The sequence below is a fragment of the Colossoma macropomum genome, unplaced genomic scaffold, assembly GCF_904425465.1.
Source record: "Colossoma macropomum unplaced genomic scaffold, Colossoma_macropomum, whole genome shotgun sequence".
Lineage (NCBI taxonomy): Eukaryota > Metazoa > Chordata > Actinopteri > Characiformes > Serrasalmidae > Colossoma > Colossoma macropomum.
Genome location: NW_023494805.1, coordinates 14,590,150 through 14,615,488, shown reverse-complemented (window position 1 = coordinate 14,615,488; position 25,339 = coordinate 14,590,150). Strand labels below are relative to the sequence as shown.

Below are 25,339 nucleotides of genomic sequence, written 5' to 3'. Positions count from 1 at the left end.
ATGCTGCTGCAAAAGATATACTGTGGCATATTATACAAATGTTGCAGCATAATTATGCATGAGTCATTGTGGAAAATAACCAGATGTCTCTTACTTTTGATGTAGCAATTTATTTGATCTCATGTTTTCAAAATGACAATCTGGGCCAGTTAAAGAGAAAATAATGTTATTTATGTTGCAACAGTGGAATTGTGTTGGGAGGTTTCCTGTCTTTATTTAGCCCACACAGTGTGGATGATAAAAATCAGTCCCATAAAAACATTAGCCATCGATTTTGTTGTAAAAAAAAAAAAAATTAGATAGACAGAAAGATAGACAGATGGAGTCTATATTGTGCACCTCTACTATTAACCACTATTGCATTGATAATCTGCAGTAAATCACCTGAGTCTCTTCTCCCTGTGGAGTTGTCAAAGCTCCCAGTGGACAGTCTGACTATGCTGGCTACAGGAGGGGTCGGCTCAGCAGGGCTGGGGGGCTCAGACACCGCCACTGCACTGTCAACAGAGCCAGCAATGTCCTTCCCTGGGAAAAAACAAAAAAACAAAACCAATCAACACAATCAAATTAGAACTGGACAAAAACAAACTTTCTTCCAAAACTAATATCACTCAACTGCTAAAATACTAATACTAATACTACACAGTGAATAGCAATTATCTCAAATAATTAATGTTAAAATACATATTCTTGATTTCAAAATTCCATTACATACATTCTATCAATCACCGTAAGTGTAATACCATTTTCTTGGCTCAAGACTGTTTTGCCCTTGCTGGCATGATCACCAGTGGAGAGAGGAAAGACTGTAGCTTTAGAAGCATCTACAGAGTCCTGATGTAGCTCATCCTTAGAGCCATAACCCTGGTCAGATTGGCCCCCTTTAAAACATAAATGAACAATAGTGAGCTCCAATGCAATATACGATAAGAACACCTTTATGTTTTAAATAAAAAAGATAAGCAGAAAAAAAAAACAAGCAAGGTCAAACACGAATGCACAACTTCATGTACTTTGTGGGAAGTCTTTGTGTAAATATGCATTTCTTGGGCAGTACCTGTGCTACAGTGACTCCCATTGGCGTCCTCAACAACAAGGCGGCGTGAGAAAAGCGTGTGTTCATCTCCGTTAGCTTCACTGGAGCTATCGGCACTACAGTGACTGAGTCTGTCTCCATCACCATCTGCTATCGCATCCAGGGACACTACTGCACAGGAATAAGCATCCTCAATACATAACACACAACAAGAACTTCAATGGAAAGTAATGTTTATGAGCATTACTATTTATTCATGACTTCAGACATGATCTGAATAAAAGAAACAATACCAGTGTTTCTGTAAAACCGCACAAATTCAAGTGCTTGTAGGGGTATTTTTAAAGAATTATGCATTATTCAGTCATTAAGATTTTCAAAGTCCTTCAGAATCGGTAACACCTCTACAAATATTTTGCAGAAAGCTATTTAAACATCACACAAATACAGAGGCTGTCTCGTTTTACCGGACATTTTGATAGTTAATAAACAGGCTATATTTGTATTGCCATCCCTGGTTCCTATCACCAACACTGTAAAGAAACTATAAAGTCAGTAGTTTCTCTACAATCAAGCATTTCGCATCAGTCCATTCAATCAATCCATTGTTTACATCTCACTGACTGAGTTATGCAGAAATGTTGTGGAATTCCCCTTTAACCCATGTTCCAATCATGTAACCCTGCACTGCAGTTTTGGAGCATCACAGCTCTGATTCTGCTGATTCTGATAATTAGATAATGACATGACTCAGGTCTGCTAGAGCAGGGAAAACAAAAATAGACATTAGACAGGGGCTTTTAATGGACAAAGAAATTCTGCATGTCATAAGTAAGACAGAAGGTTAAGCAGTACTGTAACTCTGTTGCTGAAAAAAAGTAACATCAACTCAGTGAACTTAAGCAGTCTTAGTGTACTGGGAGAACACCAACATGCACAGCGCTATCCTGGACTTGTGTGCCTCTCACCTGTGGTAATCGGAGGAGGTCTTTTAGATTGAGCTGAGCCTCTCAGAGCCTGCTTAAACTGAGCCACACCTCGTAGCACGTTCCGCACTTTGGTCCACATAAAGCGGCCACTGCGATTCCGGCTCGGCCAAGGGCTCTCCAGGACAGCCTAGAAACACACCCCAAAACACAAACCCACCCACACACACACACACACACACACACACACAGCCAATCAGACACAGAGGTCAGGGTAACCATAACAACCTGCCTTCTCCCATGGAAACACATCCAGGTTTTTAACATTTCTCTTTGGTAAAGCAGAAGCATCCAGACAATTTTACGCTCTGTGCAATTCGTACTGCAGGGAAATACTGATGTATTCATGAGGGGGCACTGAAATGAAGCTATTTGCCTGAGCGGCTTCAGGGGATTCTGAAAGTCAAAATCCTGTAGAAGCTTTGCATTGCTGAACACACAAATGCCATTCATACATGTCAAAATGTCTTTTACTGTGTTTTATTTTTAAATGTTTTAATTCAGCATTATTAAACTTTAACAAGATTAAGGTGGTTCCTCAGTCATTTAGTCATCTTCCCTCTCATGCTAGTTTATTTGTTTATTTGATTAATAGCAAGGTCACATACAGTACACACCTCTTGTAATCAGTGAGTAGAAGCAATTAATGCCAAAGTAATGAATTTAATGCACTACCTTGTTGTAGTATCCGTAAGTGATGGCATTGCCCTCAACTCCAGCCTTCTTCATTTCCATTAAAACTCGCACAGCCATGACTGGCATCCCCCACAGCCCACACAGCTGCATTACCACACGATAACACACCTGCCAGAGAAAAAAAAACATTCATTCATTTATTCACTCACTCTTGTTTAAAGTGAAAAAATACAGGTGAATAGAGCAATTTTTGTAAAATAACATATCACAATTATTCTTTGCCAGTAAAATACTGTTATCTTACACATATTTTGTAACATATGGGGTCTAGCACAAATTCCCAAATGAAACACGCCTGCTAAACCTGGCAAGGACTAAAGCCCTCCCACACTGCAGCTGGGCCCCACATACAAATGCGCAAAATCACACACACACACACACCTCATCAAGCACCTCCACCTCAGCATTCCTCATCTTCACTAGGACATTGAGGGCTTGCTGCATGGCGCGAGGTTTGGACTGGGCTAAACGCACGCCTGCAGGCAGACAAATGAACCACAGGCTGTAGCAGTGGCTAAACAGACACTTAGCCCACTGAGGAGGATTTGAGTAGCAGCGTTTTGCCATCTTGTAGGCCAGCTTGACTTCCTGTGGAGTGAAAGACAAACAGAGTCATTGTTAAATCAGGAGATGAAAATAGGCATGACATTGAAAGTGTGGTGAAATTAGATTTATTTAAATTTTGATTTAATTGAATTACAATCAAACTAGTTACTATAAATGATGACTATAAGCCAAGGGTGACATCTGCTTAAGAAAACTAAAATCCTGAGGCTATACATGAACCACTTGTGAAATGTGCTGAAGGGGAAGTGATTGAGTCCATTCATCAGTTCAGTCTGATTTAGAGAGAGACTCCAAGATCAACACCAAGACATGTCCAAAAGTGCGAATTAAGCTTTAGTATGTGTGCAAGTTCAGCATGTGAATGTGTTCAAACAATGCAAGAACTCAGCCCCTCTGTGAGCACGGTAACAATGGCCTAAAAATAATATTTGACTCAGTTCAGGAATCCTCTCCACGCTGGGACACTCGGTCCTGAAGTAGCTTCCGTGTCCTTCAGTGCACTAATATCCTGCCATTCCATTAAACTACGCCTGTGTCTCTGCATGTCAGTAAGGATCTTTAAATGCACTCTAATAATATCATCATTATCTGATTCGCAGATTGTTCAAGTGGTCATGTTAACAATATAGTACAACATCTTGTACAAGATTTCAAGAAATCCAGTAAATCACCTGGATTTTGTCCCAATCATGAGGTTATTTAGCACATGTACAATGCTAACCTCGTATCACAACAGCTCTAATTTAATACTACACTTGAACCAACATGTCCAAAAAAACAAAAAAAACAAAAAAAAAACCTGCACCAGAGACACTGGACTGCACTGACAGATGGTACACTGTCAGTTATACTATTTTTGGAGACCCAGAATTTTATTATGAGAGAAGTACACACAATTTACAAATTATTGACTAATTTTGCTGTTACTTCTGAGATTTTCTTAATAAATAAAGATTTTAAATATATGACATTATGACAAGTAAAATAAAGACCTTCAAGATTCTGCACTATTCCTTGGTCAATATTCAAATCTGAGCAAATGTCACACTGATCATGTTAAGGCCTTTGTACAAAATGTCTTACGGCCTTTTTATCCCTTCAATTGAAGCTTGTGTGCAGATGACTTTCAGGGGGATTTGATCTACTCATCAGTGGCTTTTACACAAACTTGTGGAGTCCATGCCATCTCCAATGCAAGTTCTCATTAAAGCAAAAAGGGGGACATACTAAATACTAAAATACTAACAAATTCTGAAATTCATGTAAAAATCTCAATGATTTTCAATAATATTATTAATTACAAAGACTTGTAATGAAAAACTTTGTATTGAATTAGTAGAGAATGCAAAACAGAAGCTCTTTTGCAGTGGTCTCAGACTTTTGGACCCCACTGTGCACACTGTTGTAAGTAAGACTATGGCAAAACCTAGAAAGTAAACAATATACGGGAATGGGAAAAGAGATGCATACAAACCAAACGCAGACACTACCCTGCTCCTATGTTTATGCACTCTTTGCCTGTAATAATCTACAAAGACTTAAGCTGTGGGCTTTCAACAGTGGGGAGGATCAAGAGAGTAGAGGAGAAGAAAAACAAACACCCTCACAGGCACAGTCGCCACCCAGACATGTTCGTCCCTCCCTCTTGTCCAGCTCAGCGTGTGTGTGACACGTGTGCATCCCCCTTGAGCCGTCGGCCAGTGTGGAGCGTTAAATGCATGGGTAACATTGGGGAATTCTCAAACAGAGCCAAACCACAAAGCTAAGGGAAGTGCAGCTCTGTTTTCTGTTTGTGTGGCATTTGTGGTCCACAGCCCAGCCCCCCAACCCCTTTTTAGTCATGGTCAGTTTCAAATGAAGCAGCTCTCTTTTCCTTACTGCACAAAAGCACGACCGTTCTGGGAGGGTGAAGGGCATTAGAAGTTGCGACAGGCATTACAAGTAATTTTGTGGCTGAATACTGCTGCGTACAGCAAACAGTTGATCTTTTTATCATGCTAAACGCTAGCTCTTCACTAGTAGCAAGCAGTTGCCTACTCCTCACTCCGTGACAACAATGAGCCTTTTGGAGCAAGATATAGTCACTGGATTAAAAAAACGTGTTTTTGTTTCAAGCAGTTAGCAAGCTCTAACTGGCAAACAAAATATCTTTGTGTGTTTGGTGATGGTCATAACACTGTGTGGGTCTGTTTTTGTTGTGTCACTGTTTTGACAATCATTTCCCCTACACAAACACTGGTTGTTTTGCATGTCCCCTTCCTGTCAAACCAGGCTGTTCTTGCCCACATTAAGTGACAAAACCTACCCAATAGAAAGGAAAGGTTGGATTTTCAAAAAGGTGTCTTTCATGTACAGAGAAGATCCACTGCGGTAGTCAGACCAGCGCCTGACTACAAGGTAAACGGTCACTTGAAGAGTTAAAGGATAACGATTGTTAATTTCTACCCACAGAGTCACAGATTCTATTACTATGTCCAAAATGAACAAAAGAATGACTTTGCATTTTGCTAATACATTAGGTAACTAACCTACTGCACAGGCAAAAATAGAACTGTTTGCAACTGGAAAAAAAATAAATATATAAATACAATGAAAGATAAATAAATCAAAAAACATTGGTTCCACTATTTCCAGTGGTGAAATTCAACAGAACACAATCTGAGTGCATACACTGAAGTTATAGTGAATATATCACAATCACACCTGCTTAGTTCTTTTTGCCAGGAGTGCGGGGCTGCTGGACAGACTGGCACCTGCTGCTCTGGTGCTGAGCGCTGGCTTCAGCTCCCGTGGCCGATCAAACAACTCCAGCCGCAAGCGAGGGAAGCTCTTATAGCTAAAGAACAGAGAGGAGCAGGATGAAGTGCAATTTAATGCAGAAAACAACACTGGAGGGCTAATACTAAAAAAAAGCAGAAAAACAGAAAAACGTTTTAAAAAGCTCTAAAGTACTCAAAAAGGGCAAAACAATAAAAAGATTTTTCCATAAGAGAATACAATGACAGGCTCAACTGCCAATGGACAGAATGGAGATGAACAGAAAAAGGAGAGAGTGAGCGAGCAAGTAAGAGAGACAGAGAGAAACAAAGAGAAAGAATATATAAGTTGGAATATGACCGACTGTGCCAGCAGACAGCAGAGAGCCTGGCACCAGTACCTGCAGCCTTGGCCACTGGGCACAAACTCAAGGCTGGCATGGGAGTAAGTGTCGGGACCTGAATACCAACCGAAGCAAGGGAATAGATGCCACTGGCCTTGTACTCATGGATAAAACCTTCTAGACACTAAATAGCTACTGTAATGTGAGAGGTGTAGGAAGATCAATAGCTAAATAACGGAGTGCTACTACAACAAGACAGGAACAATAAAAAAAACATACTTGAAATCCATTGTGAGCTAATAAGAAACTTAAACTGAAGCTTTTGGAATGGCTCCCTCAGGCCCCAGACTGCAACATAATTACAACAGAACCACCCCCTGTGCTTTACAGCTGAAAAGTTGTTCTTTTCACCAAATGCTGTTTTTTTTTATTATTATTTTAACAAGAAAGTTGTGTTTACTTCCTTTCACTTAAAAAATATACATGTGTAACTTTTAAGAGGTACCCAAACTTTCGCATAAAAGCATATGGATACTAGACACTCACCTGTATTTTGGAGGAGGTTCTGAGCCATCGTCAGGAGGGGGTTCCGGGGGCATGATAAAAACAGTATGCTCACTCTTCTGAGACTCATCCAGCTCCAGCAGCTTTGCATCCTCTGACCACTCACCTTCAACCTGCACAGTCAACATAAATACTATCAATCCTGTTTGTCTACAGACAGCTGTCCATGACTACAGTTTTTGGAACCTGCTTTAAATGTAACGTGTGTCAAAACAAGATTTTCTAACCTAATACCTGACTACATTCATTCATGTCACTGCCTTCATGCATAATGTCCTATTTTAAAAGGATTAGAAAAGGTACTCATGCTTTTAAAAAAGTTGAAAAAGCCTAGCTAAAGCCAAATGTACAGTTTCATTTTCATAATAATGACTTACACGCTGGCTTATAAAATCACTGGTCATAACATTCCCCTTATTTCCAAAAACTTACAGGGACTTTCCACTTCTGTTATGGCTCAACGTGTTTAGATTAACAATGTGTCAATGTACCCAACAGCAGATGGCAGAGTTAATTATTTACTCCATTAAACCGATGGCACTGCATATGAACAGCAACAGCCATCTGTGCTTTATTTTCCTGAATGGCTGATCTAGAGCCTGCTACATTTGTGAGAATCATAAACCTAGACTTTACAGGCCCAGTAAAACTGCTCTCAGTTCAGCTCTGAGGGCATTTTCTATTCTCATCTCCATCTGCGCTCATCAAGGTTTATGCCCCTAGTTTCACCCTAACACTTTTTCCACTGCTGAAATTTAGCATGATCATAATGACAGAGCCGTGCTATGCTGAAAAGGTTCCAGGGAAAATAAGGCTCACCTTTGTGCCCTTGTCTGTTCCTTTATCAGACGGGAAGAGCTGTGAAAGAGGCGAGAAAGGAACAAACTCAATCATAGGAAACTCTGTTTCCTCTGTTCCTCCCAGTGGGAATGAAGTTATGTATTATGGCTCAGGAAAAAAAAACAAGATTATTTTACTACAACCATAAAAGTATCTCAAAACAGTTCAGAGTGGGGAGATGTGTAGATTCATTTTCAAGGTGAAAGTTTCTGGTTTCCTGCCAGAGGCAACAACAGAACTGTTCGTAGCGCTTTATTAGAGAAGTATGTGCGTGTACCTTTTCAATGCAGTAGTCAAAAAAGGCCAGGCCTGTGTCTTTGTCACTGACAAAAGTGCATTCCTCGATGAAGCGAATAAATATCTGGGTTTTGGTGAGCTGGGAGTAGAATTTCTGGTGAGCGCGGTCTCTACTCTTCAAGAAGCCTGCAGGGCACAAAAAGCCACAACACATTTTTCCATTGAGCTCATTTCTTTTTACAAACACTGGTGGGCGAGAGGTAGTATTGTATAACTACTACTACAAGTAAATATTATTTACCTTAATTGGTCACCTTCTAAATACACTGAATTGCCAGTGTTTATTAGATACATTGTACCCTTGAACACACAATGGTTAGTGGTGGTCTGGTGGTCCCTTTACACTAATAGATGGGGCACAGGCTGATCAATTGTGAAGCAACAGATGGGCTACAGTCAGTAACTGTAAAAGTGCCCCTGCAAAGTGTCTCTATATGCTGGGCGTATCTGATAAAATGGCAATTGTGGGTAAATTCAAGGTTCAGTACTATTCACTTCAGCCACCTTACAAACTTTTTTCTAATTTGCATCTGAAACGGCTAAAGGAGATAGTTCCAAGAAGATTAGATATAAGATAATCCATTTGAATAAAGAAGGGGAAAGTAAGTGAACAAACAGACATTTCCAAAGATGCAGGTCAAAAATGAAGATATAGAGAAAATGGGGCTCCTAACAAACATGCAAGACGTTGTAGACCACCAAATCTCATCACCCTCACATAAACAGGACTTAAAGCTTTTATCTTTGCAAGATAGGACAAAATCAAGCTCCACTCTTGCTTCAGATCCTTCTGCTGTGAAAAGACAACTCTGAGTCTGAAAGAATAGAATTTGCACTAGCACACCAAAACTAGGCATTTTAGATGCCAAGTAAGGTTTATGGACTGATGAGTTCAAATTTGTAAATGTGATTACTTGGATCATAGGGAGCAATAAATCCAACCCACTTCTAAAACTAAACTTTGAAGATGTGAAAAAATATCCCTGTATAATTCTTTGAAAAACTGAAAGCAGGTCTCCTAAAAAGAATGGAAGCTGTAATAAAGACAACGTGGGGACACACTAAATACTGACAAATGTAATGTTTAGTGGTTAATGTTTCTATGCACTTCTCTGCTTTGAACAGTAATGTAGGTGTACCTAATAAACTAGCAACCCCATGTTTATGTATGCACTTCTATAAAACAGAGGCATTAACTGTAATAACTACTAAGTTCCGACCGATAAACTAATCACTGATTAACCAAATACCCTCTTGTCTTTTAGGCCAGAGAGGCAGGCCATATGCAAACAGTCAGGCAGATATGGTGTGTTATGGTAGAATTACCCTGCAGGTCATAGAGGGAGTCAGCAGCTGTGGCCTTCTCTGAGGGCGCCTGGGTGATGGGTTTGAGGTAGCTGCGGTAGCCCTTAAGTATTGAGGCCATGAAGCGCAGGAAAGCCTCCTGGACTTCCATCTCCAGCCCAGCCATCTTATTTACCCATGAGAAGTCAGCCTCAATGGGGGTCATCTCTACTGCTCCGGAGTTTTCTGGAGCATTCTGCCGCACTGGGGTCAAGAATGGGCACACACAAGGAGTAATATAAGTCAGTATCAATTGTGCCAATCTGATTAAACAGCTTTGCAGGCTAAAATTTGGAAGTAACACCACAGGCTAAAGCTTGGAAGCGACATTAACTTGACCGGAAAAGTTTCCACACTTTTGGGTCTGTGGGGCAATTGTGACATAAGCGGTATAAACTCAGATAACCACATAAACTAGTTCTTATTCAGTGATATAAATATGTTCAAAGTCCTTCTGGTTGTATTAAGAATACGTTCGTACCAATGGTGAGCTGGTGGTGAAGGTTGACCAGAGCGTTAGTGAGGCTTTTGCAGGGCTTCTTCGGGAGATTCTTCCAGCTACAGTGCCTCTTCTCATCAGACCTACCAGAAGATTAAAGCAACCCAAAATGGTACAGCTCAGGAATAACAGATGCTTTTGGTCATTACAGTAGATTTAAAAAGTATGGCATATATATGAATAAAATGTTTTATGAGGTTTTGTAAGAGCTCACAGGTAGATAGTGTTGGTGTCCAGGTCCACACAAACCACATCTGGTGGGGGGTCATAGAGGTCAAAGTATCTGGAGTCCACGCCCACAATGAAAGGACAGGGGGCATTCAGAACCCCAGCCAGGGACAGAGGACATAGAGGGATATAGGGACACTGCCACTGGAAAGGAAAGATCATCTGAAGGGAGAGAGGCATGAAAGAACATGACTTTCCTCAGTAGACAGTATGGAAAGTTTTATTGCACTATAGTATGGTGATTATCTAAAGATAAATATTGTGATTGCAATATGCCTTGCAATTTATTAAAAACACAGATGTTAATGAAAACTGTGACATAGTTGGATCAGCCTGCATTATTTTGATGAAAATAATTTATTTGATTCATTAAAAACAAACCATAGAAACACTGATCAGTAATCGTAATTGATTGCAAAATTCTGACCTGTCCCACCTCATTTAGTCATTGTTGCTATATTCATTTAAATTTTAGCTGGTAGCACCTGTAGCACTTGAGCTGACAGACTAATACGTTCAGTAGCACACAAAGATAAACAAACACTCAGAGGAGTACATCTGAAATCACTTCATTATGTAGAAATAAACCGGCCTTACAGGATGTTCAAAGCAAAACATAAATGCAGCCCGATTTAAAGCAACAAACAATACATGTAACCATGTTTTCAGTGTAAAGATTTTTGTTACCGTGAGTAGCTACTGGAGTAAAAAATGACTTGACTTCCAAAAGGCATAAATTTAAAGATGACACTGTCCTTCTTAATATTTTAAGCCGAAGAACTTATTTACTTCAATCTATGACAGTTTCAACAAAACAAAAGAGGAAAAGGGCCTAAAGCAAAAGTTTGGGCATCCTGCATGGTCAGTACTTAGTACTCCTTTGGCAAGTATCACAGCTGTAAACACTTTTTGCATCTTTTTGAGTCTGTCAGTTCTTGTTTGAGCAATTTTCACCCATTCTTCCTTGCAAGACTTTTAATTCTGTTAGATTTTTGGACCATCTTGAATGCACTGCTCTTCTGAGGTCTATCCACAGACTTTCGGTGATGTCCAGGTCAGGGGACTGTGCCTCTTGAGGTAGTCAATTGTGGATTTTGAGGTATGTTTAGGATCATCATTCTGTTGTAGAAGCCATCCTGTTTTACTTTTAAGCTTTCTTACATATGGTGTGAAGTTTGTTTCCAGAATTTTTGTGTCACTGACTGCAACACAAGCCCAAAGCATGATCGATCCACCCCATTTTTACATTACTTTACATGTTTAAAATTAACGTTAGACATGTTTTCCCCTGCACTTGGAGCAGAGAACTAGAAATCCACCTGGACAGGTAAATCTGCCTGCATCTAAGTGACACCCCCACTAAGCGGCTGACAGTTAGCAAGGTAAGCATTTCATGTTCACTGCAATGTAAATGCAGTGTGACAGTTTTAATACTAGACATATCAGTGTGCTCTTCCACACAGTTTAATCCAAAACTTTTCCAGCTTCACAAATAAAAAAAACTGCACCACACTCCAGATGATCAAGCCAGGGTGCGTGTGAATTAAATGCTCCCCAGAAATACTTTATCATCTTACAGTAGGTTTGTTCTCAGGAGTTTTTTCTGAATTTTTTCCTTCACTTGAATGAGGTAGGTAGCACTTAAAGATAGCTTTGATTGGCTGAGAGGTATGCTAATTGTTACCTAATGGTCAGTCGGATAAGACACTCACAGCATACCCCATTAAAAACTAGTTAAAGAGCTCACATACGCATATTACAAACCCTCTACAATATTAGTACTGCAATTTCCCAATTGGAATACAGATTAACAAGCAAATAACCCTCACAAAAAATACAAAAAGAAACCTCACCGCCACCACAGCCTCAGCTATCCCAGTCAGTACGTCTGGTCTGAGGGAGTGAAGAAGGATCTTGCTCTCCAGCAGGACAAAGTGCAGCAGCGTGGCGCAGTTTTCTGGGCCCAAGTTCTTCAGCAGAGTGCTATAGTCTGCCCCACTGTGTTGGACAGGAGTGAGAAGAATTGAGATGAAGGCAGAGAGAGGGGTAGTCTGGGAGATTTTAAGCTGCCAAGAAGAAACTACTTTACATGAGGTTAAGAAAACACTTGATATCTTGGGCAATCACCTCTTTCAAGTTATCTAAGACAGACCACAGTATCAAACAATGCTGACAGCACTAAACTAACATCGCCACATATACAAACAGCTGGGAAGTGGATATTTTGTCCCTTGTGTTTCATTATTTAGACACACTGAACAAATTTCTAGAAGAAAAAAATGTGCAGAAACCCCACATCAGCAGTTGCACCCAGCAGAGACCTGGAGCCATCAAAACCCTTCTCTAATCTCTGGCTCTCTCCACCAGGACCACAAAAAAGAAAACATCCAAAATGCTGTACTGTAAACTGATGTTTTTTCACTTCCAATGTTAGATTGACCAGTGTCTGACATGTTATTCATTTCCAGGCACTGATAATTTAAAAAAAAAAAAAAGAAATTTCCAGAGTGGGAGCCGCCGAGCTCATAAAAATGCTCTTAGGCTGACAGATGATTTGATGTGTTTTGCATTAAGCTAGGCCGAAAAAATGGAAAAATTTGGACTTTGGAGTGGGCAGGGGAAATCCAAAGATGTTCACATTTAGACATGCAAGCATTTCCTTTGGAAAAAAGAGACATCCTTATTTTCTATAAAGGAATGTTTGTAGGGTGAACATTTGTATTTCATTTGAAACAGATTTAGAGAAAAGCATCAATAACACCACTGCAAGCTTACCTTAGTGGTAAAGGTGTAGAGACGGGTTGGGACAACATTATGCTTTCATGTGCCGAAGTCTGAGATATGGGGGGAAAAAATAGGCACATTTGAAACATGTTTTCAAAACATAAAACTGACAAATTCTAACTCTATGACATCATTTCCCCACTCTGCATCTACCATCTCAATGAATGGCAAAAAGGCTCAAATCAGTTAATATAAACCCCATGTGGTGTCCACAGTAAGAGGCCTTTAACCTTGAAGTGGAGTAAGACATACACACAACAAGAAATCCATACTGTCAACTATTAGGAATAAAGCGATATTAGTATCCATACCTGGACCATTATTCTGGGCCTCTGTGGTGAAGGGAAGGGCACATTATGCATGAAGTGGGAAATGTGCCTGAAACCGAGGAAAAGGAAAAAAACAAAAACAAAAAACATATAAAGCCTGAATAAGAAGAGGCACAGAAATATTCTCAACTGAAACATGTACCGCAATCAGAATGGCAGTAATTTCACTTGCTGCACAACCTGTTTAACCCAGTTATAAACCCCATACTAAATCAAATCCTAAATCCTGTACACTGCTGTGCTCTCTTACTTCTCAATGGGGAGGGGATTGACACTGTTGGCTGAAAGCCTGTAGAGGAACATGAGAAAATCTTTGAAGGCCTTGAAGAAGGGCCATCGCGACAGCAGACAGATGCATTTGTTGGTGTTGACTGTGCGGTCGAGAATAGGCTTCTTGTCCACGGCAGTGAGGAGTCCAAGCTGGATCTTCTGCTTCTCACTCAGGTTCTCTGTTGGGTAGAGCTCATAGAACTGGACGGCTGCACCATAGACCTAAAGTAGAGGAGAGTAAGTGCACAGTTCAGTGTTCTGAAAGGTTTAAGGAGGTCCTGGTTGAGGCCTCAAATGGTCTTAGAAGTCTTGGTAGAAATTTGGAAAGCTTTGGTTTTGATAGAGATGTAAACTTAAGAACGCAGCTAATACATTTTCCAACATGGATTTTAGCTTCTTGGCTGATAAAAATGCTTCAAGGGAATTTAATTTCCTAGTACAACAATGACTTGACTCAGAAAAATTAAATGCAAATTGCCCAATAAAGCACAGAAAAGAGTTCAAAAAAAGTATGATTGTTCTAGAAGGTGACTGAATGCTAATGAGAAACCTTTTAAACCTTGTTTTATGAGATGGTTTCTTGGGGAGAGACTTTTATTTTACCTTTTCCCCTGAGGAGTTGGTCAGGACAAAAGTAGAGAAGACTGGTAAGGGGTAGCGTGTATTGGGTGCCCAGGACTCGATCTTGGCCCCCATAGGAAGGCAGAATAGAGGCACTGACTCTGAGAGGGGAAAGGACTCATAATCTTCCTCTGGGTAGCGGAAGATTAAACCTGGAGTGGGGAGAAGGGAAAACGGCCTGTCAGAACTGTTTGTATTTTGAATTTGACAGCTATCCTGGCACAGGAACATGTAAACAGTATCACATTCCTCTGAACATATCAATCTTCAAGTGCAGATGATACGTATTTGAGCTTATCATGGGGCAATGGCAGAAACAAGGAGGATACTGAAGATTACTGATGTATGTTTAATGTTAATGTCAGCATCCTGCATATTTCACCTCCTTTTCATGTGGTTAGAACAACACAGTTTTACAGTTCCTATGAACGGGATGGCGTACACACATACACACACACAAATAATGTTGCATTGCTATTGTAGCACTTATTTGATATGTAAATGTGATCCAACTAAGCAATGAACACACGAAGAAGAATATGTCACACTTCAGTCATGTCTTTTCATTATTCTGACAAACCCAGTCGATAATAAGTGCTTACCGATTTGAACTGCGCTCTGAATAAAAAAAACAAAAAAAAAAAAAAAAAAATTATATATATATATATATATATATATATATATATACACACACACACACACATACATACATACACACATATATATACATATATATATATATATATATATATATATATAATTATTCTCCAATAATAGAGAAGACTAGGTTCACTAGTTTCAATATTTCACAAAGTGGACATGCATGCACTGCCGTAACTCTTCTGCTGGCAGATTTGTATTTAAGTTAAAGGGGCTATCATCAAATTCTTAGAATGGATCACTGGCACTTGGCTCGGTTAAAGAAGGAACAGAAGAAAAGAGGGGGGGGAAAAAACAAAAACAAACAAAAACAATCAAACCACTGGTAAAAATACACCGATAAAATGTCATAATGGACTGACATCTATTTAGCTACTTTTTACTATGAAGCGTATGCAGTTATTATAGACTGTTCTCTACAAATGGTCTAAATCTATTTTGTATGATACATGCAGTTGTTCAGTGTTCTAGATCTACTCACAATGCCTACAATACACTCATAAAAGTGTACTGTGATTTTGTTTGACAATGATAACATATCGTCACACTGCCCACTGGACAATATGACGAAAACTCTGAAACAGACTGAATCTGTGTGTGTTTTACATATAGTTTCACTCCCAACAGGCTACAGTCAACTGGTCCAGAAAAAATGCAAGCATTATAAAGAAATAAAATCGTAACACTAGAGTTAGTAACCTTTCTGTATTTCAGTCAAGTAGAACTTGAAGTCTAAGTTTAGGTATCTGACACAGTGTAAGACAAGTGCAAGAGGCAAAGTAAGGCGAGTCAGGAAGTCCTGCCCTTTGACTATTAACAAGTCCAATCACTTGACAGGAAGTGAGGCAGTATGAAGATAAAAGGCCTTAGCTGACTGCTCTAAGAATATTAACCATGTTAAGTTATTGTGAAAGGGCATGACCGTTACACCAGGTCATGTACGCAGAGTCATGTACAGTTGGATAATCAAATGTTTTTTTAAAGCAAAATATCAAATGAGTGGCACTGACTGGGCTACCAGGATAAAGGGCAAGTATAAACATTGATAGCTTTTACACTTTCCGGACTCCATCAGTTGCATGTTACCCTGTAAAGGCATTTTATGAGAGGGATGGAGGTCAACACAAGGTATTCTTTATTGTGTTGAGTTTCAAAATGATGAATGCAGTTCACTGAAGCATTGTGCAAGTCAAGAACACAGCACCTTCAAAAACGTAACCTACACATAAGCCTTAAGGTTCATGTGCTGTACAGACTGCCCACAGCCTTTCTTGCTCTTTACAATATTAAGGTCAGATGTTCCTTTTGGCTAGTGTCTCACAAGGCCAAGCAAAAGCTCAGGGACGCCTGTCCTCACATACTTCTTCAAGAGCGTGTAAAATCTTCCTTTATTTCATCAGTGCGATCCTGCGACTGCCAATTTGCTTTAATAAACAGAAATTCTGCACTGATTCACTATCAGAAAATGAAAGCTTTGCCTTTATGCTAGAGCTTGATTCTCCCTCCTGTCATCCCTAGGCTTAATGAATTTCATCTCTGTCTCTGATCAGCACCTTGATCTTAATTTTCTATGAAGGAGGGGCTGACAGGGTGTCACTTACTGTGCAAACTCATGATAACACAGTTGACATTTAGAGTTCTGTCTTATCTGTCAAGACAGGCTGGGTTATGAGAGTTCAGTGTTGATCACTGGGGATCAGAACAACGAATAGAAAAATAAACGTGTCAATGGGGGAAAAGAGGGAAAGGCGGATTGTATTAGTGAAAGAGAGAGAGAGAGAGAGAGAAAGAGAGAGAGAGAGAGAGAGAGAGAGAGAGAGAGAAAGAGAGAGAGAGAGAGAGAGAGAGAGAGAGAGAGAGAGACTCACCTGCTTTATAGGCAATAGAGTTGGAGGCAGACACTGACTTCTTATAACACAGGAACACACTGGACCCCCACTGTAAATGAACAGAGATACTGAGATGTCACATACTCTGGTAGTCAAAACATGCTATTACATCATTTTCAAACTGATTGTATTTAAAGGTCATATACAGTACTGTGCAAAAGTCAAGAGAGGATTCTTAATTTTTTCATTTCCAGTCAACTCGTCTTAGAATATTTCTGAGGAGATCAGATATAAGATAATCCACTCGCATAAGGAAGAGCAAAGTCAAAGGAAAATAAGCAGCAAAAATAGGAGTTTTCAAATCTGCTGTTCAAAAATTATTTAAAGACATCGAGATGAGAATGAGACTCCTAAGAACTGTAAAAGACATGGTGGACATGGTCTGAAAGGATGTGCAGCTGTCAAGAATCTGTTACTGAAAAAAGGAAACAGAAAAAAAAGAAAATTTGCAGATCAAATAAAGAAGCAACATCACTGAATGCATTTGGGATCGCTTTGTGAGAAGTAGAAAACTTTGGAGGTGTGGAAAAATATCAACACAGATTTCTCTGAAAAACATCAAGTCTCCTGAAGAGACTGGAAGCTGTAATAAAGGCAAAGGGTGGACACAGTATACACTTAAAAAGACTTTGGTGTTATTTTTTTGTTAAAAATGTTTTCTGCTATTTTTTCCTGATGCTGCAAAATGAATATTTTGTGCTTAATGGCTATTTTGACTAGAAATTAAACAAATGAAATGTAGTCTCTGACTTTTGCACAGTACTTTGGACTCACCATGCCACAGTTGAGGTTCTTGTCCACCTTGAGGAAGGTGTGTGGAGGAGTCTCTCCTTTGCTTGTGACTATCACACATATATCTGTGACTGCCAAAGAGTTCTGTGGCTGGACGGGTGGCGAACGGCGGAAGGTGATGAAGATGCGCTGAGACGTGGCTGAACTGTTGTTAACATTAGCGCAGCGGCCATACGGTGTGGCCTGGATAACTTCACAGCCCTGGATCAGCCGGTCCTTCCCCTCATACAGCACTCTGAGAGACAAAGACACAGTGAATATGACACCAGCGGTATTTCATCTTGAAGCAGGTCACTGTTAATGACAAGTTTGGTACACTTATTAAGCTATGACGAAGTCTTAGCATGTTTGCTGCACTTAATTAGTTAGATTGCCACCCGGATCAGTCCCATGATTTAGCTGGCTAATTTAACATAATTTTGTTCTTTAACCAAACAAACAGTATTCTAAACTCTATCTCAGAGGATAAATATGTAACCTATTCCTCTGTGCTGAAGGCTCCTCAAAATCAATATTTATTAGTTTTTGTTTTAGTATGGGCCACTAGTTTCATGGTTATTTTGGAATCAAAACTTAACAGGAATGGTCAGGAGTGGTCCAATCTGCAAATTTTATGATACTTAATCCTAGATTTCATACAAATGCAGACCTCATTACATTTTAGCACCACTAACAGGCCACTGTTTAGTACCACTAAAAATTATCATAGACCAACAGGGGTGTAACAATGCATCATGGTATTGAAACACAAAACTGTCACAATGTGAATCGTAGAGATGTGATGGTATTACACTCCAATAAAGTCTCTCCTACATTATTAATTGCATTAATAATTGTTGCTATAACTGTCAAACTTGTCAATCTGTCAATCAGTAAACGCTAGCTGGTAGCATCCGTAACACCAGTAGACTAAAGTGTTCAGTAAAGGAAAATAGAAGCACACAGAGAAGCACATTGGAAACATTCTTCATTCAAAAATAAACTGGGCCTACAAGACGAAGACTATTACAGTTTTACAGTTTGAGCATTAAATGTTTGCCAACTTTAAAGCGAACAAAAAACTGATTCCGAAAACTATGTTTACATTAATCACATCAGTGAAATCTCAGTGGCTTGACATTTAAGAGGCAGGTTTTCGTGTCTAATGAGGAGGTTTTAGCTAAGGAAGCGGACCCTTCAGATGAGCTAATGCTAAAGCAATCACAAATGTGAGCGTTGTATAGTCCTTTTTAACCTGACTATCAAGCTGTCAACAGCTATGTTAAGCAACTAGTGAGCTAACTGATAACATTTTTTCTGTGAAGTTATTTATAATCAGACATAATATCAAAATTATTTTTAGCAAGTAGAGTAACCCAGATAAATTTGGCTTATCTAAGAGTAAGCATAATACTGTCTGCTTTGACACTGAACTAGTTAGGGCTTCCACATACTTTAATCCAAAACTTTTTCAGCTTCAGGAATGAAATAAAAACAGCCGCATCCTCCAGATGATCATGACAGTGTGTCACACATTATATCAGGCATGTTTATAAAAGCCTTGCTAGCTGAATCAGGCATGCTTAATGAGGCAGCGTGCTGAAGTCTGCAGTGTTTTGGCCTGCAAGGACTGGAGCGTGGCACATGTGACACATGATTTTCTTCAGTAACACTTTTCCACCATTTCTTAGCCTAATAATTCTGGCCAAATTACTGCCAGCCCCATTTTCACAGGTTTGCTTTTAAGAGGTCTTTCAAAGTTTTTTCGAGATGAAGCTTTGAAGTCATTATTTTTCTTTATTCAAGTTTTTTAAAAATAACTTGAGAATATCAAATAATGAACCTAGTACTGTGAATCAAACTGAATTTTGGGTGCATCAATACATCCCTACAGGCAAAGATATTAACCTAATAATTTCTTGAACTATCTTACTGCCATTACTGCCGCAACAGCATGTTTTGATTTGGACATTGATGATCTCGCAGCAATTCTCCTAATGACCGTTTGAAAACAAATGCATAACATTCGTGTGTTTCAATACAGAAGAAGGGAAAGCATGCATGTGCTTGTGCAAAAGGGAAACGGCTAAGGGTGTTGATTAAACAAAGACTTTTCTGAGCCATTCACTCTCTGCCCTTTTACCTGGATTAGGAAAGTTAAAGGAGTAAAAGTCAAAGCTAATTCAGCAAGACGCCTTATAATACAATAAGATAATAGTCCCCATAAAGGTGCTGGCAGGCCGTGACTCATTTTACCCAGGCCACATTACATTACTTCCACATTTTCCTCTCAGTCTGCACAGTACTATGACATTACTGCTAAAGCCTTTCAGCTATTTCAGACGGCAGACTTATTGCCTTGCTTTTTATTACAAGGCATGTCTTCAATTCATATTTTCTGTGGTACAGAATGCTTTCAGTAATCCCATTTTTAGACTATATCAAAGACATATGCACACAATATGATCAAGCTATTTTTCTCAATGCTGAACAATCTTATGTGTTCTCTCAGAGTTGTTTTTAAGTTTATAGAGTCTGGCAACTGCTATTAAAAATTTTATTGTCAACCAAGTAACAGAACTATATTTGTTTAAAAAGGCAGCACACAACAATGGCAAAATCATTAGGTGTCCTTAGAACAAACTTGAGTCAATATTGCCCAGTTACGAAGGCTGTTCAGCATTTTATTCTTGAGGATATCTGAACTGAGGATCAAGGGGTGAGTCAGACAGACCCAACAATTATGTGAAAGCCACAAGAAAAAAAAAACAACTTTTCCAGCTGGAAGCACATTTCTGAAGCCTTAGTCAAACTGCTGGCACTAAGGAAGCTAGAGGAAATTGTCTTATCTTAGCTAAACGGATAAATAACGTTTGGTTACTAAATTCACTTTCATGGAGAACTTGGAAACTGCAGTCCGAGGCAATAAGACACAGAACCAAGTTTTTAATTTCAGCAGGTTCTAATTTTTTAATTTAAATATACTAGTGAAGGCTACATATCTGTGCAGAAATAACTTATTCAGGGACAGAGTCCCTTCATTTTATCAGCACACTCAGATCTTTCAGGTCGTTTCTTACATCACAATGATTTGTTTTAGGACAGTTAGGACAAGTCCTTAGTCAGCTTAGTAAGGTTTGAGAACAGGAAGCATTCAGAATCTTTGAGAACAGAAAGATCAGAATTGCACCCAACATGTGATTGACAAAAACCAAAATACTTCCATATTGGCCAATTTGCATTAAGATTTTATGCCGTAAATAACATAAGTCAGCCAAGTACATGCATGCCCATGCATGAATTAGACTGACACAAGCTACCAGCCTATTTGCTTTATGTCAACGTATTCCTTAATCCCACAAAGTGTAAACCTCAGCTAAAAAGGAAATTTAAAATGCTATTAGCTTTGTAAACATTTATGATCAATGCACCCTTTTTCATTCAACAACTTTAGTATCCTTGCCTCACATGTCCCCAGCAGGTCAGTTCAGGGAAACAATAAATTCTGCCAATGCCAGGCCAAGCCTAATATAAATCTTGGTAGAGGTCATAGGAGCAGACGCCAATCGACTCAAGTAGACACTCAGAGCTCAGCCTAGCCTTTGTATCAGGATCCTTCCTTCATCCCCCGCATTACAAAGAAGTGAAAAAGAACACTGACCAAACAAGCAGCTCAAACCGGCCCTGACTGAAACCCAAAAATAAGCACTAATGAGAAACCAGTCATAAAAGCATGAGGCCCGAATGAGGAAACAGCCTAGTTTTGCCCACTGACACAGACAGTGGAGCGATGAATAATTAACAGACCGTGTTCTTTTAAGTGCCGACTCATAAAGCCACGTTTGATCTGACACGAAGCAGTTGTCAAAATAGATGAGCTCAGAACAGACAAAAAACCTAAATTAATTTGGATTCAAGTATTACATAACAGAGCAATTTACATTCAGAGTTAACCTCTGTCATAAAATAAAATAACTAGGTGACACCATTAACTATTCCCATGAGACTAATTTGAATCTGATTTGTCTATGTTTAAATGAATCAGGACCAACAGCTTCTGCTAATATTTATAGGCCTATGCGATTTCAGTTTACACAAAAGAGATAACCACAGCATTTTTTAACAAGCAATTTTGGATCAGGAAATCTGATGTAAAACTTTGTCCAGACCACTCCATGCATGCTGTTTAACAACTACACTCCATGAACTGCGTTGTGATTACCTCATTCTGTTTTCAGGCTTTAGTAACGGCTCAACAAAGCATTAGTGCAACATAAAACCCACTATCAGTGCAAACAAATCCACAAACCAGCTAAATGCAGGTTCCCACGGGACAGGGTTAATATGTAAAAAGCCTTCTCTGCCAATAATTGTACACAGAAAACATTGGACGTTTCTTTAAAATAAATAAATAAATAAATAAAATAACACACACTATTCCTTGGAAGTCTGTTTTGTTATCCACAAAGTCAATCTCCTGCAGTACCTAGATAACAAAAAAACCTTCTGCCTATATAATGCAGCACAGAGAGCCCTAAAGAAATCTACTGTGTGCTCCTTGCACACACACACACACACACACACACACACACACACACACACACACACACACAGGTTCTGTTAATTTTCTAAGCGAAAATAAGTTAACACATCCACTCAAGAAACAAACAATTTGCACAAAAAAATAAAACATTAAATATAAATTGTGCCATGTTTTAGTTTTTCCCCCAATATGTTAAATTCATTTAAACAGTGACTGTGCATTAAAATGTACTGAAATGTGTTCTCTGTAGATGATATGTTCAGATATTTTCCAAAATCAACAAAACACTTTATTTGTCCTCGGTGTGTAAACATTTTCATATAATTGAATGGAAATAGCTATGGCTAGCTAATCTCTTCAGTCTGACTTTAAGCTCATGTATATCCCATGTCATACCCCTCTTTACTATGGCAGTACACAATCCAACTTCCACTGTAACAGTACTTTGATTAGATTGTGTTCCATTTTTAAACAGATAAAAACAACACGATACTGAATATGCTAATCATCAGAGGTTGACGATCTGACACATTTCGTAACAGTAAAATGATAATATGCTGAGAGTCAGAGGTTAACGATCTGATACATACGGTAACAGTAAAACTGCATGCAAAAGTGAGCGCAAGAGTGAGAGAAAGAGAAAGAGAAAGACATGGAAAGATAAAAAGATGCTTTGAGCGCATAGCATGTGTGAGGGCTTCCATGTGCAGTAAGAGGACTGTTACCAACTTCTCTGAGCATCTGCAACAAGTAAAGCATGACGCAAATAAAGATGATGCAAGCTCACTCCCAAACCAGTCTAGGCTTCCAGACATTACATTGTCTGTTCATTGTCTATTGACAAATGGGGCACTAACTGGTAGCATCGCCAGCTGCTTTGCACTCACCGTACTAATGTATGTCACTGACAGTTGACTGGCCAATGTTCGCTGCAGACCTTTAGCCATGAACAAGATTTCTTAAATAAAATAGCTTTGCTTCAGTATTAAGATTTAGTAAAATCTTTTGTCAATTTGCAGTGGACATAAGCTTTTATATTTCTTTAAGAAAATGTGCTGATTGTGATTAATGTGATCTATCACAGCTGTTATATATTATAATTACTATGCAAGCTTGAATGCAATAAAGTTCAAATAAACATATTCGGCATTAGTACTAGTGGTTACAGACGTGCAAAAAATAACTGCAGGCATCTGTCCAGACATCTGTTTAAACATTAAACATTGATGCAGTAAGCAGCGATAAAATGATAAGCGACTCTCTGTGCATTCACATTAACAAGCTACACAATAACAGCTTCATAAAGTCCTTTTCTATGGAAGTCTGCAACTAGTGCTAGCAAAATTATTCAGAATAACAATGTAGACAATAAAACAAAACCAATATTTCTGATGCTGATTTTCTGTATACACTTTAAACCGACATCCAAACTACAGTGAGTTAATGACTTAACCTAAAGATGGCAGCAGTTTACTTAGTGTCGTACCTATGTGAGCAGATAGCAAAAGAAAAAGCACAATTATTGCTGAAAACTAAAAAAGAAGTTAAGTCTGGGAGCGTTTTCTTAAGATGAGGGAAGAAGTAGTCATCATACTCAAAACATTCAAGTCTGAATCAGCTTTCCACAGAAGCATAACATTATCTTTGAAACCAGAACAGTCAGTAAATGGCAGCTTTCCCTCCATGCCGGTGTTCAGACAAACCAAACTACTCCCTGAGAAAGTTTGCACAAAAGTGATTTGTCACAACTTTAGCCTTACAAAAAGCATTAAAGCTCATCATGTAATATTACTAACATTAGTCAGTGTAATATTCTAAGCCACATCAGTTTCTGTTAATTAGAAGTACTTAGCAAGCTTCTTCATCAAAAACCGACGAAATGTTCAGCAGCTCAACCCTATCACAGCATTACATACATTAGCTAGCTGGCTACATGTTAATTAACTTAAAATTCAACTCATTCTGTAAATAATTTTCAGATAAAAAAAAAAAAGTCATCCACTCATTTTGGAAACCTATTCATTCATAGCTTGTTTAGTGAACTTACAGGTTACATGTTAAACTAGTTAAATGATGCTGCAGCCTTAAAAGCTATAACATTAATCTACGTTGTTGTTGTTGTTGTTGTTGTTGTTAATAATAATAATAATAATAATAATAATAATAATATCATCATCATCATCATTTATTTTAGCTATTCCTTATTACTTACTGCAGGTCAAAATGGCAGGCAGGCTTAAACAAAGCAACGTTTTTTTTTCCTTGGTGGTAACTTGGCTCTTGGTGAACAGTACCTCAGGTCGTCAAAGCATTGGGAAACATGTTATTTTTACAGGTCTTCACATTTACATTTCGATTAAGCCAATTAATTGTTAATCAGTCAGTTAATTCACATGAACAACCAAAAAACAAAATATTCGTTTTTTGCAGCCCTATCTGGAACACAAACCTACTTCTACAACAACGCAACAGTACAAAAAGACAAAGCCATGGGGGTGGTACTGATGCTCAAGTTGCACACATCCTCATGTATTTAGGCACACGATAGAGAAATTAGCATTTCTATTTAAGGTTACATTGATAAACTCTAGGTGAATTCATCATTTAGTAACATGGAATTTACAAACTTGCCTATGCTGGAACATTAATCACTGATAACTCATACCTAATGAATGCAACTCCGAATAGATCATAATGGGACACTCCAAAAATTCAATATACAAGTTCAACAATGAACCTGATGTAAAGCCATCAACCCTATTTAATTAGCAACAATCACAATAAATTGTCTGCGCTGTAATGTAAATGGAAGGTCTTTGTAGATTGGGCCGTGTGCAACCCAAAAGACGTAATAAAAGGTAGGGGTATAAAGGAATGTGTATTCTTATCAAACTGTCACGCTACGGATGTTATGGTTCGGTACATGCAATTGTACAGAGAATATACAGTAGCCTATGTACGAAGAATGATGAACGTAGTGAGGAACCAAATTTCACAAGCACGAGTTCCACACGGAAACCTTAAGCTACAAGCAATTAAAAAGTTACCCACGCTAGAGGCTAGAGATTCTAACTTGGCTCAAACTGATTAGCGTCGGACGGCATGTCTAATTTAAAGGATGGCTGATAACTCCTGACCCCTGATCAGCTGTAAGTTTCATTTTGTGCTCTTTGAACAGTGAGAGAGTTTTTTTAAACACAAGCTAAAATTAAACAAGTGAAATGAGACTTGCAGTATTTTTTGTTTGTGAAGAGCCTTACTATTTTTTTGTTTAATGTTCACTAAATTGTACCTTCCAGATGAATCAGCAGTGAT

The 25,339-nt window shown here is 38.8% G+C and overlaps 1 protein-coding gene across 3 annotated transcripts in view; it reads right to left on the bottom strand.

The window, feature by feature from the left end:
• Positions 1 to 25,339, bottom strand: part of dennd4c (DENN/MADD domain containing 4C) — a 57,593-nt gene that overhangs the window by 9,840 nt on the left and 22,414 nt on the right. For 2 of the 3 annotated variants that reach the window (XM_036596733.1, XM_036596734.1), the window contains exons 3-22: positions 17,485 to 17,737; positions 16,690 to 16,759; positions 14,144 to 14,313; positions 13,521 to 13,762; positions 13,253 to 13,319; positions 12,933 to 12,991; positions 12,011 to 12,155; positions 10,144 to 10,319; positions 9,912 to 10,012; positions 9,413 to 9,634; positions 8,067 to 8,212; positions 7,769 to 7,807; positions 6,932 to 7,062; positions 5,989 to 6,121; positions 3,100 to 3,306; positions 2,698 to 2,826; positions 2,005 to 2,152; positions 1,058 to 1,207; positions 744 to 881; positions 385 to 525 (exon numbers count right to left, since the gene is read on the bottom strand). In XM_036596733.1, the coding sequence (XP_036452626.1) occupies positions 385 to 525; positions 744 to 881; positions 1,058 to 1,207; positions 2,005 to 2,152; positions 2,698 to 2,826; positions 3,100 to 3,306; positions 5,989 to 6,121; positions 6,932 to 7,062; positions 7,769 to 7,807; positions 8,067 to 8,212; positions 9,413 to 9,634; positions 9,912 to 10,012; positions 10,144 to 10,319; positions 12,011 to 12,155; positions 12,933 to 12,991; positions 13,253 to 13,319; positions 13,521 to 13,762; positions 14,144 to 14,313; positions 16,690 to 16,759; positions 17,485 to 17,737 (2,867 nt within the window). The remainder of the gene's footprint in view (positions 1 to 384; positions 526 to 743; positions 882 to 1,057; positions 1,208 to 2,004; positions 2,153 to 2,697; positions 2,827 to 3,099; positions 3,307 to 5,988; positions 6,122 to 6,931; positions 7,063 to 7,768; positions 7,808 to 8,066; positions 8,213 to 9,412; positions 9,635 to 9,911; positions 10,013 to 10,143; positions 10,320 to 12,010; positions 12,156 to 12,932; positions 12,992 to 13,252; positions 13,320 to 13,520; positions 13,763 to 14,143; positions 14,314 to 16,689; positions 16,760 to 17,484; positions 17,738 to 25,339) is intronic. The other variant, XM_036596735.1, reaches the window with a different exon arrangement.